This window comes from Vigna radiata, chromosome 8, assembly GCF_000741045.1.
Source record: "Vigna radiata var. radiata cultivar VC1973A chromosome 8, Vradiata_ver6, whole genome shotgun sequence".
NCBI lineage: Eukaryota > Viridiplantae > Streptophyta > Magnoliopsida > Fabales > Fabaceae > Vigna > Vigna radiata.
Genome location: NC_028358.1, coordinates 1,160,549 through 1,177,233, shown reverse-complemented (window position 1 = coordinate 1,177,233; position 16,685 = coordinate 1,160,549). Strand labels below are relative to the sequence as shown.

At 31.2% G+C, this 16,685-nt stretch overlaps 2 protein-coding genes across 2 annotated transcripts; both read left to right on the top strand.

The window, feature by feature from the left end:
- The first annotated feature begins 1,515 nt into the window (after positions 1–1,515).
- Positions 1,516–6,215, top strand: LOC106771336 (kinesin-related protein 12). Its single transcript, XM_014657301.2, has 5 exons — positions 1,516–1,983; positions 3,552–4,358; positions 5,097–5,279; positions 5,406–5,528; positions 5,840–6,215. The coding sequence occupies exons 1-5, from the start codon at positions 1,930–1,932 to the stop codon at positions 5,945–5,947; spliced, it is 1,275 nt and encodes a 424-aa protein (XP_014512787.1). The 5' UTR covers positions 1,516–1,929; the 3' UTR covers positions 5,948–6,215.
- A 5,309-nt stretch (positions 6,216–11,524) lies between these two features.
- LOC106770020 lies at positions 11,525–15,371 on the top strand. Its single transcript, XM_014655839.2, has 3 exons — positions 11,525–11,943; positions 12,471–14,199; positions 14,648–15,371. Exons 2-3 carry the CDS (start codon positions 12,571–12,573, stop codon positions 14,798–14,800), a joined length of 1,782 nt encoding a protein of 593 aa, XP_014511325.1. The 5' UTR covers positions 11,525–11,943; positions 12,471–12,570; the 3' UTR covers positions 14,801–15,371.
- The last annotated feature ends 1,314 nt before the right edge of the window (positions 15,372–16,685 follow it).

The following is a 16,685-nucleotide window of genomic DNA, read 5'->3' as shown; positions in this document are numbered from 1 at the left end:
AAGATACTGTAGAAAACTGAAATTAGGAGAGTAGAACTGAGGTACTCAGACACAAGTGTTAAAAGACAAAATTCATAGGACACCCATTGACCGCATGATAGTCATCTGATTGAGATGATAAAAACTCATGTGGTTGTCAATCGAAACTGTAATTCCGATAGTGGTAGTGATAGATGGCAAACTCTAGTGATAGACGGCGCCACAGCGGATGTAGTGACAAAGATAACAATACCATGTTAAATGTAATAAATTTAATCTCTTTTGTATTGAATATACATATATGATACTTTATAATAAAAAAAAATATGAATTAAGTACAAAATAAATATAAAAATAACTGACTAAAAATAAAAGATAAAAATAAGATAAAAATAATTTATCTAACAAGATTAATATAAATAAACTAAATTTTGTAAAATTTGAGAAGTAACTTTTATATGGCAAAAAATTATTTGATTTTCTTTTTACTACATTGCTTAAGGAACGTAGATTAAGAAAAAAAATTTAACCATCAATTAAGTTTAAAAATTCTTCAAGAAGAGTGCAAGAAGTTGCATTATTTAATTATACAATTTTTTTTAAAGGATTACCTAAACTATTTAAAAAATTACGTTTAACTCCTAAAATAAATTACAAAACATTTAATTGCTACCCTTTATGAAAGTTATTATATTAAATATTATTTCCAACAAACTACAAGTGGGTGTTAGAAAAAAATACATATCTTTTTTAAATTGTAATAATGGTTAAAAGTAATTATTGAGCTAATTAAAGGTGCAAAAACATATCCAATCTAGTAAGTAGTATTTTGGACGGTTAAAATTATTAACAATATAATTGTAAACGAACATAAAATCAAATTGAAGAACCATATCTAAACTATGAAGAACTGATTAAGTTTTTAAAATATAAAAATCAAACAAATATAAAAAAGTTTAAAGATTAAACATATATACCTAAGCATTGCCATATAATAATGAGTTATGACAAATCTAACTATGACCTTTTCAACTATAGATCTCCAATCATAAACATCATCAAAGAATGCCTTAATAAAAAGTCAATCAATCCATGAAACATCTCCCATTAGTATAGAAATTCAAAGTCAAAAGAAATAAATTAGCATATAATTTTATGTAACTTTTTTAAACTCTCTAGTCATCAATTAAAATTATATTAAACATGTCTTGTTTTTTAAGCAGCTAAATCAAACCCATATTAAAAATTCAAATCCGTAAAATTCCTAACAAGTTAAACTATGAAGAAAACCTATTTTTACAGTAGAAAATCCTATTTGTGTATGAAATGACCCCAAAAAAACCGAAACAAAGGTTTGCAATTGTTTTAAAACATGCTAACATTAACATAGTGAGACATAGGATAAAGATTTAACTGTAGAAAAAACAGAAAATTAATGTTCATATAGTTAACCATGTCATTCGGGTCATACAATCCATTTATAATATATGTTCCAAAAATTGAGTTCAACTACACCCCACCAAAGTAGTGAATTAATGGCCAAACGTTAGTCTCGCGTTGACGCCCGCGAGTGCCAGCCTTTGACGGCTCTACGAACAACCTCGTTCCTCTATATATGCACGTAACAAACATTCTCTGTTTTTGACAACCCTCATACACCCCATCATCTCAGCAAACACAACACAACACAACTTCTCTCTCTACTACTTTCTTTTTTTATTTATTTTTTCTTTTTTGTCTCTTCTTCTTGTTGTCTTCTCCTTAATAAATTTGCATTTTTTATCGAAAAAATATCCCTTGAGGCTTCATTTTCTAAGCATATATGCATTGGTTTTAGTCACCAACAAGACTTGTTTCAACACCTCTTTGTGACCACACCAAATTTCACTTCTTTCTAAGTGTGTGTACATAGATTTCCTTTTTCTGTGCAAAACAGGATTCATCACCACCATGTTGCAGGATGTTATCCAACCCCCAACACCAGATGAGCAACATCTCCCCATTGTAATCACCTCAAGCTTCTTATATTTGGTTTTAATGCATGTGTTGCTAAATTGTTTTCCTCTGGTTTTTTGTGATTGTGTGTGAATAACAAACACAAGTTTCTTTACAAAATGGCTTGTTTTTTCTGTCAAAGTTTACACCTTTGGAGGGAAGAGACAGAGAAAGATAGACCCCAGAAAAATAAAACAAAATAAGGTCTAAGCTTGATGCAAAGATTAATGTTTGAAACCTATTATGTTTGGAGATGTGAAATCAAAACGTTGTAAGGTGTTTAAAAATTCATCTGGGGTGCTCTTTCTTACATGTTGTGGCCATGTGAAACTAACTTCTCTGGGAATTAATTAATTAATAGTTTGGATGCATGAATCATGAATGAATGATGGAAGATTACGGTTTGTTAGTGTCAGTTTGGCATGTTAATTAATTTGATCATAATTAGGCTCTGAGAAATATGCAGAATGCTTCCCTTATTTGGTGATATTCCTGGGGCTGAGTGGAAGCTGCATAATGGTATTAGCTATGATGGGAAAACCAGAAGCCATGTTCAGAATTTGTGAGATGGAAGGTTTTCTTTCCTCTATTTATATGGTTGGAGAGAATAACGTAATTTTATTGACTGAAGAATTTGTGAGTGTGTGGTCTTTTTGATATTATTATCATCCAATGACCCTACCACCAAAATGTTAAATGTCACTTTCGAAGGGGCGAAGTTGTAAAAAGATGTTACATTTCCGTGATAGTCACTTAGACAAATAGCTTTCGGTTGGTGTGGAATATATATATCTCTTTGGGGGCTTGTTGTGTAAGCTTTGCTAATTTTGATATTCTTTATGGAGTTAGATAGAGAGAAGGGTGTTAGTGAGAAAAATTCACATGGATAGCATATATAGCATTATGGGGTTCCCTTCAAGTGGCTTTCAATTCCCATTGAAGAACAAAATTCCACTAAATGAACAAAAATAACATAGCAGGAGGTTCCTTCTTTGTTTTCACATAACTTGTATTTCATGCTAACATTGGCTACCTTGGCTCCTACCTGTCACATGAAGGCATAGATGCACATCACTTTCACCAATAAATAGCCCAACAATGCCAACCCTTTTGGAAAATTTCTCTTCAGTCTATTACCAAATATGGACAAAACTGACTAGACTATGCAACAAACCAGAGTCATATGTAGAATTCCCTGTTGGGGCCTTTGCACATTCAATTATTTCCTTCTCTTCTTCATAAATAAGAAGAGGCTGCTCTGGTAGATACTATTATATCATTTGGCATGTCTTTCACTTTTGAATGATTTTCAATTCATCAGAGAATATTAGCCTTTGAATTTCTTTTCTGTTCTAAGTGATCAGATCAGACTCATGTCTATCAACAAAAAGAGGAATTGGATTCAGATTTCAACCCCATCATAATGAAAAAATAAAATACTATAGAGAATCACGTTTCTAGTTTGTTTTATAAAGAAGAGAAGAGGCTCTGTTAGGACTATTCTCAGACTGTGTTTGGTAGTTTTCTTTTTGGTAAACATGTTGTTCACAATGCTTATATGCCATCACTCATTGCAGGATGAGATTTCAAGTCCAATCAGTGCTCGATATTTCGAACTTTGTGACCCTGATTTTTTCCAAGACACACTGCAAAATTCTGAGGTTACCTCCAGCTCAAATTGTTGCCATGAAGACAAGTCCTCATATGCCACAACGATATCTCCACCTATAGATGCAGCAGACAACAAGATCAATATCAATATCAATAGCAACATAGTCACCACCTCATCTAGTACTACCACAGCCAGCACCACTACCAACAACAATAACAACAACCTCAACAACACAACAAACAGCAATAACCTGTCTCTCTTCTTTGACTCTCCAGATGATCCTGACAATGACATATCAGCCTCCATAAACTTCTCACCATCTCCTTCTTTTGTTGTTCCACCACTTCTCCCAATCACAACTCAGCAGGATCATTTTGATTTCTCTTCAGCTCAGCAACAGCTGCATCTATCAGCGTCAGGTTCAGTTTTGAAGGGCCTCTCTCAGTACCCTACTGATCCTGTGGTTGCACCCCTTATTGGTGCTCCATTAGCCTCAGTTTTTGATGATGATTGCATCTCTTCCATCCCTTCTTATGTGCCTCTCAACCCTTCATCTCCCTCTTGCTCTTATCTCAGTCCTGGCATAGCAGCCTACATGCCTCCTCCTGGTTCCCTTACCACTGCGTTATCTGCTGACAGTTCTGGATTGTTTGGTGGGAACATTCTACTTGGGTCTGAACTGCAGGCACAAGAATTGGACTACCAGGGAGAAAATGGTGGAATATATTGTACAGATTCAATTCAGAGGGTGTTTAACCCCCCAGAACTTCAGGTATTTGAAACTTGAAAGCTAATTATAGTTTAATAGACATGTGCCTAGTATACAAGTTTTTACATTATCAATCAATCAGAAATCACTACTGATATGCTTTTTAGATAGTTATTTTAAAAATCATTAAATTGGAATAATGTCTGATTCTATGATAATAGAAAAATTCTTTATACTCCGTGCATATATTATTAATTCTTCCTGTCAAAGGTCAATAAACAAAAACAAAAATTTTCAGTTCCAGAGTTCAATGTGTTCAGAAAAAAGAAACACGAAGTACAATGGTCAGAGAAATTTGTTAATGCTGCAAAGGTTAGTATACCTTGCAGCAGTGAAGTTTATATTTTCAAAATAGAAAAGGCCATGTCAGAGATGGACTTTTAGGGAAGCTCATGGTCCACAAATCTCTGAACTATAAACTCATAGGTGCTCCATGTCCATCAAATAGTAGGTAGCATAAGCTTTGAGTCCCCTTATAAAGTCATGCATTAAAAAAGCACTATAAATTTGACCTAGCAAGAAGGAATAACCTAAGCACTTTCAGCCAAAAGAAAAACAGAAAAAGGATAATAAGTAGCAGCATCATTGGATAGAAAGACCCACTTCAAGGGTGCCTGTGTTACATCTCTTTCTACAGTCTCTTTAAAGTTAATGTGCAGCTTTTTTAATAGTGAGTGGGCCAACATCTTTTGTGTTGAACAAGAAAAAAAAAAATTGATCTTTGATTATAATTCCTCTCAGGCACTTGGTAATGAGAGTCAGAAACTGGTATCTGCTGGGGGCTCTAGCACTTTGGCACCAGAAATTTCACACTTGGAGGACTCTACCTTGAAGGTTGGAAAACTTTCTGTTGAGCAGAGGAAGGAAAAGATTCATAGATACATGAAGAAGAGAAATGAAAGAAACTTCAGCAAGAAAATCAAGGTACTCTATCTCAATAACAACACTAACAAACAAATTTGAAATCTTATATTATGTTACATCAATTCCAATTATTGCATCAAGTCAAAATTCAACTAATGATACAGTTTTCTTTTTTCAAAAATGCAGTACGCTTGCCGCAAAACTTTGGCAGATAGCAGGCCACGGGTCAGAGGAAGGTTTGCAAAGAATGATGACTTTGGAGATAGCCATAGACAAGGAAGTAGCAACCATGAAGAAGATGATGAAGAGGTAAACTTGTCCATAAGGAAAACAAAATCAAATTTTTTCATACACTAATATTAATTATGCAAGAGTTAAAAAGTATATATGTATCTAGAAAAGTTAACAAAAAAAAAAAAAAACTTTTACCAATTAACTTATTCATAACAGAAGTTTAGTTTATGCAGAAATATGTTTTCAATTTTCTTTCCTGCAAGTGTTCATAGAGGACTTTTTCCAAACAGTTTGAAGAATAGAAGAAATTCCCTATGACTTTGCCTTTTCAATTATTTGATGGCATAGTTCCTTGATGCCATATTCCTTCCATTCTGTACTTGCAGATAATTGTGAAAGAAGATGATGATTTGGTTGATTCCTCAGATATCTTTGCACATATCAGTGGGGTGAACTCTTTCAAATGCAACTATTCCATTCAGTCCTTGATTTGAATTAACTGATATAGTTTGAATAGTGAAAGCTTATCTATATATTTAGCTTCTGTAGATTAATTTTGGCAGGACTCTTTTCCATCATTTGATGGTTTGAGGAAACTGAATAATTGGGTCCAAATAAATATACCAATAAATGAAGTGACTTAGGAACATACAGAGATTAGAAACTGTACACAGTTTTGCAGATATTGTCTTTTTCATCAAGTTGTAACAGAACATCAAGTTGTATTAATCAACCATGAAAATCCAAGTTTCCCCTCCCCAACACTCATGTAATCATGTAATGTAACACATTCATGTAGCTTCTTTTATGATGTTTTAACTCAGGAACTTCATCTTAAGTAATTTTTCCACACTCTCATTATTATTATTATTATTTTATAATGAGGACTTAAATTGATATATAATCAATGAAGCAAATATTGTTAAATGTTACAGACTAAATTGAAAGATGAAGTTAGTTCTAAATTTGGAAAGATTGCGAAAATTATATATTTTTTAGTAATCGATATAATAAAAAAAATCATTTTTTTTGGATAAGATTACTGAAAAATAGTTTTGAAATATTTTTTTTATTGGATGCATAAAAAAAGTTAGTTATTGCATGAGATAAACAATCTATAAGGGAAAAAAAGTGGTTGAAAAAATAATTATAGATACAAATTTTAAAATCCATGAAAACAATTTACATTTTTAGGGAATTTTTTATGTTTTTGTTTCTTAAATATGTTTGTATTTTACTCGTAGTCTCTAAAAATTTATTTATTTTTTTTTTATTTTTATTTAATTTAATTAATTAATTGGCTCTTTTAGGTGTATTTTTTTAACATTTTTTAATAAAAAAAAATCGTTTCCAGACAAATTTTAACATATGTTTTCCCCTATATGTTAACAAAATGAATATAATTATTGGAAATAAATAAATAAATAATGAAGGTGCAGAAGATAAGAAAAAACAATTACCAAAAAAAACCAACAAAAAAAAAGTTATTATATTTAAGTAAATTTTTTTATTAACTTTCAAAATCAGCTTAAATTGATAAAAATAGTTTTCCAATCATTCTTTGAATTGATTGATTATTTTATTAATAAATATTATTTATTTATTTATTTATTTATTTATTTATTTATATGTTAGTTTTACATGAAACTAGGTGTAACTTGAAACTCTTATTAGCTAAACATGTCAACAATAAAACTTTTCTTTTTATCATTTGCCAACTTTCAAATGGAAAGGAAACAATTGTACTTCTATTTCAAAAACTTTAAGAATATTATTTGTCAAAATTCTCATCCAAACTTTTACAACACTTTAAAAAGTATAGTTATCTTCTTCTTCTTTTCTCTTGTAAATAGTTTAATTGTAAAACATAAATCATAAATGATTTTTTACTTTCATCCTCGGAAGATAATAGCATGAAGGATTTGATCTTATGATTTTTTTTTTTCAATAGTTCATACAATATTTTACTAATTATTAAAACTAGCTTATGAAAAATTAAAAATGATAAGATGCATGTTTGAAAAAAGAGTTTTAGATGGAATATTTTTCTTCTTTTAAAAAGGTATTTATTCTCTTAGTATTAAATTAATTGTTTAAAGATGAATCGATCATGAGATTGAGATTAGTGACATTACTAACTATTAAATAATCAGTTTGAAATTGATTGTTTATTTACTTTTTGTTTATACTCGTTTTAAAATGTAGAAATTAAGATTCCACCGAGTTCAAGTCATTCACCTTTTTTTTTTAATAAATGAATATTATACATATTATTTTTCTTTAAAAATATCATATAGATGGATATACAATTTTTTTGAAATTTTCTCAGACAAATTTAGAAAAAAAAATTATAAAAATTGATAATTCATGTTACACAAGACCTCGAATATAAAAGTTTTGTTTTACAACACAACTTCATAATCTTATTTTAATTACATATAGTAAGTTTTAATTTTTAAAATAAATTAAAAATCATGTTCATGACCTGGATTAAAAAAGGATTAAATATGAATATATATATATATATATATATATATTCCAATAAGTGGAATTGACATCAATGGTGTGGTGAGTTGAAATAGTTTTGAATGGTGAATTTATGTCAAATCCAAAACTTTAACTCAATGGTTGCCAAGAATCCTCATCTTAGAGCATATGTAATGGATACAAAATTTAATCACTTATTTATTTTATTAATTTTATTAAGTTTTATAGTACGGAAAAAATTTAAGTATTTGAATAATAACTAAATTTTCAATTAAAGTTGTTAATGACTGCCTAACTTAATTTGATAATAATTTTTCTATTTATTTTAGTTATTTGAAACATCATTTTGTTTAACAATATTTTTCATACTAAACTTTTTACTAATATAAGCAATGTCGACTATTTTTTCCAGCAGTAAATTTTGTCAAATAGAGTTATTTAACTTTAAATAAAATTTATAAAACCTTTGCGTAATATTGTTAAAAATAATTGAGATGGTTAATTATTGAATGTTCAAAATATATAGATATCGAGTTATTTGTTATTTAGAGAATAAAGAATGGTAATAAAAGAAATATTCAATAATATATTTGTATGTTTTTATAATGTTCAATACTCTTCATCATTTAAGAGTTGATGTCTAAGATGGTTTAAATATTAATTACTTCTTCTATTTTTTAAGATTTTTTTTAAGGTTAAAACTGTGATGGAACACATCCTTCAAAGTCTCATGATGAGATCAATGTTTCTATGCCAAATCCATACAATCATCCTTATCCAAGATATTGTTCGCTTTGAACTATATTTCATCGTATTTTTGTCCTTAAAAAGTGTCTTGAAGGGTGGAAGGAGAAGTATTTAAATCATCTTAGGTTTCGACTTCTAAACGATGTAAGATTGTGAAACGTGGTAAGAACATAAGTCTATCAGTCGAGGTCATGATGAGCGTCAATGTTCCTATTCCAAGTCCACATCATTAGGATTAATCACCCCTGGTCTGAGGTATTTTCTGCTTTGGAACATGTCCTCTGTAATGCCCTAACAATTTATAGGGAATATTGACTGCCTCCACACATCAACACGAGGATTTCCAATGTGTTTTGTCCTTACTTGCACATTTCCGGAAAAACTTCCTAGAAGGTCACTCATCCCTAAATTACTTCGGGCTAAGGACGCTTAACCATGGAGTTATTTAAGGATGAATGACCTTCTGGGAAGTTTTTCCGGAAAGTGTGCGAGGGAGGACAACACACATTGGAAAGTCTCGTGTTGATGTGTGGGGGGAGTCAATATTCCCTGTAAGTTGCCCGGGCGTTACAAGTGGTATCAGAGCCTAACTTCTCCCAGTACCATGTGGTTCGAGAACGAATTAAGCGAAAGTTGGTGGACATGTGACATCCGAATACTGAAAACAAGGAATGATCGTTGGTACAAGAACCACAAAATACGAGAGACACAAACAAATAGCGACTCCTAGCAAACTTGGATAAAATAGAATTGGTATAATTTTGATTCCATACCACCTTTGTTTGAATAATTTACTTGTACGGATGAATACTTAGACCTTTCACTGTCTGAGCTTCTATTATTCCATTTCATGTTCTTCATTTGACCCCATTGGCCTAATAATGATGAAATAGAGCTAAAGTCATTTGAAGTTATAGATAGAGAAGTTTCATTCACATGCAACACTTACCCTTCTAATCTATTTCTCCGTGTTGTCTAGGTAACATTAAATGATTGTCTGTGTTAGTGGGAACTATGAATTTAATGGGAATGTACTTTTTGCACCCTCCTCTGCTTAATGCTTATATAAGTAAATAAAAATTCTTTAAATATATTTTTAGTCGTTTTTTTAATTCTTAGATCGGGAGTTTATTCTTTTTAATTTTTTTTATTAAATTTTTTATATGTTTATTTTTAATATCTTAATGTGCTAAATGAATCTCTTTTGTACTGTAATTTTGAATTAATTTGGATTAGAAAATTGTATGCACTTTTGTGAAATTGATTTAAACGATAGCAATTTGTAGTCGTAAATTTGGTATCTCTAAGTTCGAGTACGGACAATTTTTTATTTTTATAATTTTAATGGTTTGATTTTTTTTATCAAACATTTATAGACAAAAACTATGAGGATCAAAATGACTCACGCAATTAAGTGGACCAGAATTATAATTAAATTGAAAAACTTATATGTAAAATATAAAATTATTTAGGCTAAATTGCAATCGTGCCCCTCTTTAGTTTTTTTTTATCCATGATTTTTCATATATTCTTACCTTTTTTTTCCATAACAATTGATCCCACCTTTTGAAAAAAATTGTTGAATTGAGTCCTTTTTGTTCATAGTGGTCCCATATTCAAGTTTAAATTGTTTATTATAGTCCTTATTGTATACGATGATGACATGATTTTTAAAATAACATTATGTCAGGACTGTTAAAATAACATTTGGATAGGTGAATGCATGAAAGAACTTATCGATGTCGTAACCAGCACCATTAGAAAATTGACGTCGAAACCAAAAAGGAGTCAATTGAACAGTTTTTTCAAAAAGTGGGATCAATTGTTACTAAAAAAAAGGTAGGACCATATTGAACAAAACCTCCCAGGGACCAAAAACCGTATTAAACCTTAAAAAAAATAAAAATTCAACAGAATCCTTAAATACAGAAGCAATTGATTTCATTTATGTTAGTTGGTCAAATAAACCTAAAAAGTTAATATATATTTTTTTATTAGCATAATTACTTCAAGTGAATTTAATTATAGAAGAATTTGATTATGTATTAGTGATTGAAATTTATGAAGTGAGGAATTAATGAAGCAGCAGGAAGGAAAGAAGAATAAGAATAGCAGAATTATGCAGACTTTGGTGTGGTCAAAAGTTGGGTCAATAGGTTCCCCAAAGGTATATATGTTCCTCAGAATCTGAACAATGGACAACTTAACCTAACCCTAATCCCTCTTTCTCTCTCCTTCACATGCCATGAAAACAACAACTTCAATCTCATCATGTCCATGCATTAAATTACAGGGAAAACAATTATCAATTTAAAGGCTGAAAGTCTGCAAGTGGCACCTGCTTTGGCCTCTAGTGGACTCATGTACCCATCATGCACACCAGCTCATCTATTCATGCACTAAATTCTCACAACATGCTCTTATTTTCTAATCATGTTTAAAATTTCATCCAATGTATGTAGATTCTTAAAATGGTCTGATAAAAAACTATAAATTCACAGTATTTGTATATACGTTAATTAGAAACAGAGTGGAATTGAAGTTTTCTTGGTATGTAACTGCAAACTTCAAACAATGTTGTTAATCATAATCATTAAGCAATAAGAAAAGAAAGAAACATCCTTACTCAATAAGATACCTGTTAGATTTTTACTAATCAAACATTTTTTTCCTATAGCATTTGTATTTTATTTACATTACAAGTATATCAGACAGTACAAAATAGTTTTTTCAGAATGTAACCATGTAAAGTACCTGACTTTCTTTATCCTATGTGGGAATGGTTACAAAGAAAGTGGTCCCACGAAAGAACCCTGATTTTGAGGAGTGTTGTGTGCACTCTCTCCCTCTATTTCCTCCTCAGATCAAGACTCAAGAGTGTACAATTTTTCAACCAACAAACGTGGCTTACCAAACCTATGTTGGTACCTCCATTATGTTATGCCATTACCTTAACTTGGTGTTTTACTTAGTTTAGTTAGTTTTTTCTTTCTCTTTGTTCCTTAACTCTACCTACAATTCTGTCTAATGTCCTCTTCCTATACAGTTACATTTTTTTATATATACATAGTTTGAAAGATTACAAAACTATTGCATAAAATCTATAAATTATATTATAATCATCACATCTGTTATTTGTGTTTTGATCTTTTGTTTCCCACTTTCCCACCACTCACAATCTTCTCCTCTCCATCCTCTCAAGTGGGTTCATTAGCACTCCTCATTCCATTTTTTAGTTTTGCTGTCTGAAAATCAGGTACTTCTTCTCAGTTTGTTTCTGCTTTCTGTGCTTTTGATTGAGGTTGGTTCTTCTTCTTTGGTATATAAAGTTGGTCTTTGATATACAGTTGTATTTTTTTTTTTTCATCTTTATGTTGTTGATTGTCCAGTTTACTTCTGTTTTACAATGTTGATTGACCTTTCTTTTCTGGTTTTGAGATGGTGAAATGCCAGATTATTGGTGTTGTCTTTAGTATAACAACAGATACTGTCATTTAAATGAACTCATTGAAGCACATTTTCTGGTTTGGTACCCTTACAAATTCATCAATGTGTAATTTACTCTGGAAATTCTTTGACTTTGTATTGACCTTGTGCATTTATATGAACTGAGTATATTCCATTGTTTCTTTTTCTTTTATATTTTGTTTTAAATGTAAGAAAGTTGTGTGCCGTGCTGCCATAATTTGTGCAAAAACAGTTGTATCTTTTGAATTTTTTGTTTTGCACGCTTTTTCTTTTGTTATGCTACCTTTTTATTCAGTTCTTTTCCCTCCTTTTCAGGATGCTATTCTTGTAATGCTTAGTTTCTAGTTGAAGGAAGATTAGGGTTAAAAAAGGGTTTTTCAGCCACTAGGATATTGTGGTGTGATAGAGGAAGAAGATGGAAAATACACTGAGTTGGGTTCAAAAAAGGTGTCAAGGTAAAAGAGATTCATTATATGAAGCATCTGAGTCAAAAAAGTTGGCTAAAAGAAGAAGTTCTCAGCAAGCCGTGTCTGAAAACACTATCCAATCACAAAATAGTGTTTTCCCAAAGCATTTATTCTTTCTACTTGTTCATGGACACTACAAGATTCCAAAGTTTCTGGCAAGTGCAGATGAGATGTATCTTCGTCGCTGTCTGGAATCTGTGCACAATAGTGCATTGAAAGCTTCTTCTCAGCACAACAAACCGGTGAGCACATCCTTAGAAACCAAAAACTTGTGGACTTCAGCAGAAAGAGCTGGTTCCGATCAGTTAGTCTTAGCACATCCTGTAGCTTCCATGACTGAGAGTTTAGTTGATAGTACTGATGCAGCAGAGAATTGGACTTTAGGCACTGTAATGGGGACTAAGAGTATGATCAATATACTGAATAGTCCTTTACTTCAGCAGTTTAGTGCTTCAGAAAAAAATGAAAAATTGAACAACATGAACTTGACTGATTCTAAAAATATGATATGCTATGATTTTGTGGATTCTCCAAGTGGCTTTAGTATCTCTTCTAATAGAAAGGTAATGGAAACACCAATGGTGCAAAGTCATGAGTATGGTTCCATTTCAGTTAATAAAAGAAGCACTTCCAAGAATAACTCTGCTTGTTTTGATTGGATGATGTCTTCAGCTGCTTCTAACGTGTCTCAAGGAATGCTTCAGTGCACTTGGAAGCAAGGTGTTCCTTATTTTGTTTTTTCTGCAGATGATCAGAATGAGGTCTATGTAGCCAAATTGAGCAAGGTAGACACAACACATGATGAGGATTTGGACTATGTGTACCTGTTTCACTTGAACAAGGAAAGCCAGAAGGGCCGCGAGTTTCCTGAGGGAAATTTGCAACTTGTTGGTAAGATGAATGTATCAACCTGTCTCACCCTCTGCCCTGAAAATCTTAGAGTGATGGAGACAAGGTTTATATTATTTGGTGATGGTAAAATTTGTGACAGAGAAATGTTCACTTCAAGCCATTCTCAAGTAAAGAACAAGGGCATGGCTAAGAAAGCATCACGAGTGTTAAGAACTAGTCCATCACCTATACACAGAACACTCTCAAGGTTCAGTAGATCAAAAACCGTGAGAGGAAGTTGTGCATTGGATCAACAATCATGTGGTCTAGATGAGAACATTTTATTAGCATCTAATGTTCCACCAAATTTTGAGTTGGCTGCCATTGTGGTCAAAGACCATCTTCCCTCTAAAAGTGTGGACAAAGTAGGAGGCTGGGGTATGAAATTTCTCAACAAATCTGGTGTGAATCAAACTACATTGCCTTCTGAAAGTTGTAATCGAAATTGTGGGGCTTCCTTAACAAGCACAAGCATCATCATTCCAGCAGGCCTTCATGGAGGACCTAGAACCAGACATAGTGGTCCCTCTAGTCTCATTGATAGATGGAAATCTGGTGGGTGCTGTGACTGTGGTGGCTGGGATGAGGGATGTCCCCTAACAGTACTTCAGAGAAGATCTACCAATGAGAACCTTCTGTCTCATGATATGCAAGGAGAACGCAAGTCTATTGAATTAGTTACTCAGGTATGTTGATATCCTATATTTTTGTGGTTAGTTTTCTTTTGAATTTGGTTTTGCATTATATGTATTTTGATTTCTCCACAAAAATTGGTAAAGTTAGTATGTGTTGGAAATCTCGTATCAATTAGTAATAAGGTAAGTTTATACCTCATTTTACAATTCGATTTTATAAAATTGAGTCGGGTTTAAAGTTTACTTTTTAACGGTATGAAATGATCATGTTCATTATCCAATTTGACTAAAGGTCACCAAAACTACCATGTAATAATTCCATAATCTGTCTTTGACACATAAAGTTCTGCTGCTATTATTTTCCTCATGAGATTTAAGTAATTTTGTATAAAAGTTGACAGCATGCATCTGTAATCTTCTATGTACTGTCTGTGTTTGGTTAACAAATGACAGTTATTTTTCTATGCAATGAGATGAACATATTACCCTCTGATTTCAGGATTCAAGCAATTCCAGCCCCTCCTTGAGGATGGTTAATATTCATAATGGATTATATTTCATTCATTTTCAATCACCCTTGTCTGCACTACAATCTTTCTCAGTAGCAGTGGCTATTATTCACAGGCAGAGTCATACTCTTCATCCTAAATGATGCATGGGAATTGTGACAACAGAAAAAACAAAGTTAAGGTTATTTAGCAGGATGATCATCCTCTAACTAGGTGTGCATATATCAGGCAGTTGATGAGAACATTTAGGTGAACACATGAATCAGGTTTTCATTGCATTGTTTTATGATTGTTGTTTGTCATAGTTAAGTAGTTCTCTTTGTCCTTTTTACTGAATTCTTGTAACCATATTTTTTTCCCCTGTTCTTTTTGCTGAAGGGGGTGGAATGTAAAAGCTTTTTGATGGAGAAAATTTGGCAAATCCTAGTATTGATTGGATTTGTTATATTTGCTGTAAGAGGATATTGTCATTAGTCCTTAACCTGATGAATAATTGTTTGAAGATAGCCATTGAAATACATTAGAGATGTTCAATTTCTGTTAGTCAAATATGGTAGTTCCAATTTTCTGAAAAGTATCTGATCAAGTTGACCCACATTACATCAATTAGATTACTATGATTAGGATCTCTCTAGCATGTGATTAACTCTGCCATTGTCACCTAACTTCTACTTGCTAAAGTTGACCAAATGTGAAAAGGAGATAGCAAGAATGATTCCGATAACCATGTTAACAAAAAAAATAAAAAAATAAAAAAGGAGAAAAAAATAATCAAATGGGTATTTAATGTAGACTTGGAAAGTAAAAGAAGAAAAAAAATATTTAAACTGTTTTAAATTTTAACTTTATGTAATATAGAATTATTGAGTGTTATAGGATCAATCATTAAAAAAATGTTTTGTTTTATACTATACCATTTCATAACCTATTTTTAAAGTATTTTGATAATTGAAAAAGTTAATTTTTATGCATATAAAAAGAAGAAATTGGATGATAAAATAGTGAATATAAAATGTGTGTAAAAATTTATGGGTGTGAAACTAATAATATATTTTTTATAATATACACCATGCCGTCCATAAATCATTAGATGGATTAAAGAAAATTAAGATGAGATACTTTTAGTAGATGTCAACATCAATGTAATGTTTTATAGACATTACAAAATTCAATCAGAAAAAAGAGACACCATAGAATAATATTGTGCAGATGATTGATTAAAATTAAGTGTTGGAAAAATAATAGAAGAAGAAAAGAAGAATAACACCAATTAAAAGATTATTATGAAAGTAGGAAGAGGATCTCTCAAAGAAATTCACTTCTCTCATGATTCTCTCAGTTTTCTCAATTTTTCTTCTCTTAAACAGGATTATTAATTGGATAGTGTTGAATATAGAATGAAATGAAAAAAAATAAAAATCATAAGAAATATTTCATCAATTCTATCAATATATCATCACCTTGATAATGGTTTTCAACCTTCTTATTTAGAAGAGTATTAGTCATCATATTAAACCAATTAACACCTGAATCTCTATCTTTAATTATTTTCTTCTCAAAAAACTTGTTGAATCCAACGATCCCATATGTCATTATGTTTTGAGAGGCAATGAAACATGGGATTCTTAGCTATATGGATGATTTTTGTTCTTTTAACAATTCTTGCATATTTTTTAGTACATGCATTTGTCAATAAATATGATTTACATAACAATTATTTTCTTTTCAGTGATATTTTATTATATAGATGGAAATAATAAAAATATGAAAACAAATTTATGGAAAAAGAAAAATAACAACTTAATATTCGCAGCTAGGTTTTTTTGTTCTGTAAAAATTCTGGAGCTCATTAAAGGTATGTTTTAAAATTCAAAGCACCTTTAACAATACTGACAGATTTTTATTACATCAAAATTTATAATCAGGTTTTTGTTCAGAAGATTCATAAATTTGATTTCATATTTTTATTATTTTCATTTGTACAATAAATTGTTTGTATAGTTGATGCCTTCCTTCTAAAAAGGATAA

Bases quoted from the DNA above. Each gene is read 5' to 3' on its own strand.
- LOC106771336 (XM_014657301.2), top strand. From the start codon at position 1,930: ATGTTGCAGGATGTTATCCAACCCCCAACACCAGATGAGCAACATCTC. The intron at 4,359-5,096 runs GTATTTGAAACT...AATTCCTCTCAG, and splicing joins TTAACCCCCCAGAACTTCAG to GCACTTGGTAATGAGAGTCA. The intron at 5,280-5,405 runs GTACTCTATCTC...TCAAAAATGCAG, and splicing joins ACTTCAGCAAGAAAATCAAG to TACGCTTGCCGCAAAACTTT.
- LOC106770020 (XM_014655839.2), top strand. From the start codon at position 12,571: ATGGAAAATACACTGAGTTGGGTTCAAAAAAGGTGTCAAGGTAAAAGA. The intron at 14,200-14,647 runs GTATGTTGATAT...CTCTGATTTCAG, and splicing joins CTATTGAATTAGTTACTCAG to GATTCAAGCAATTCCAGCCC.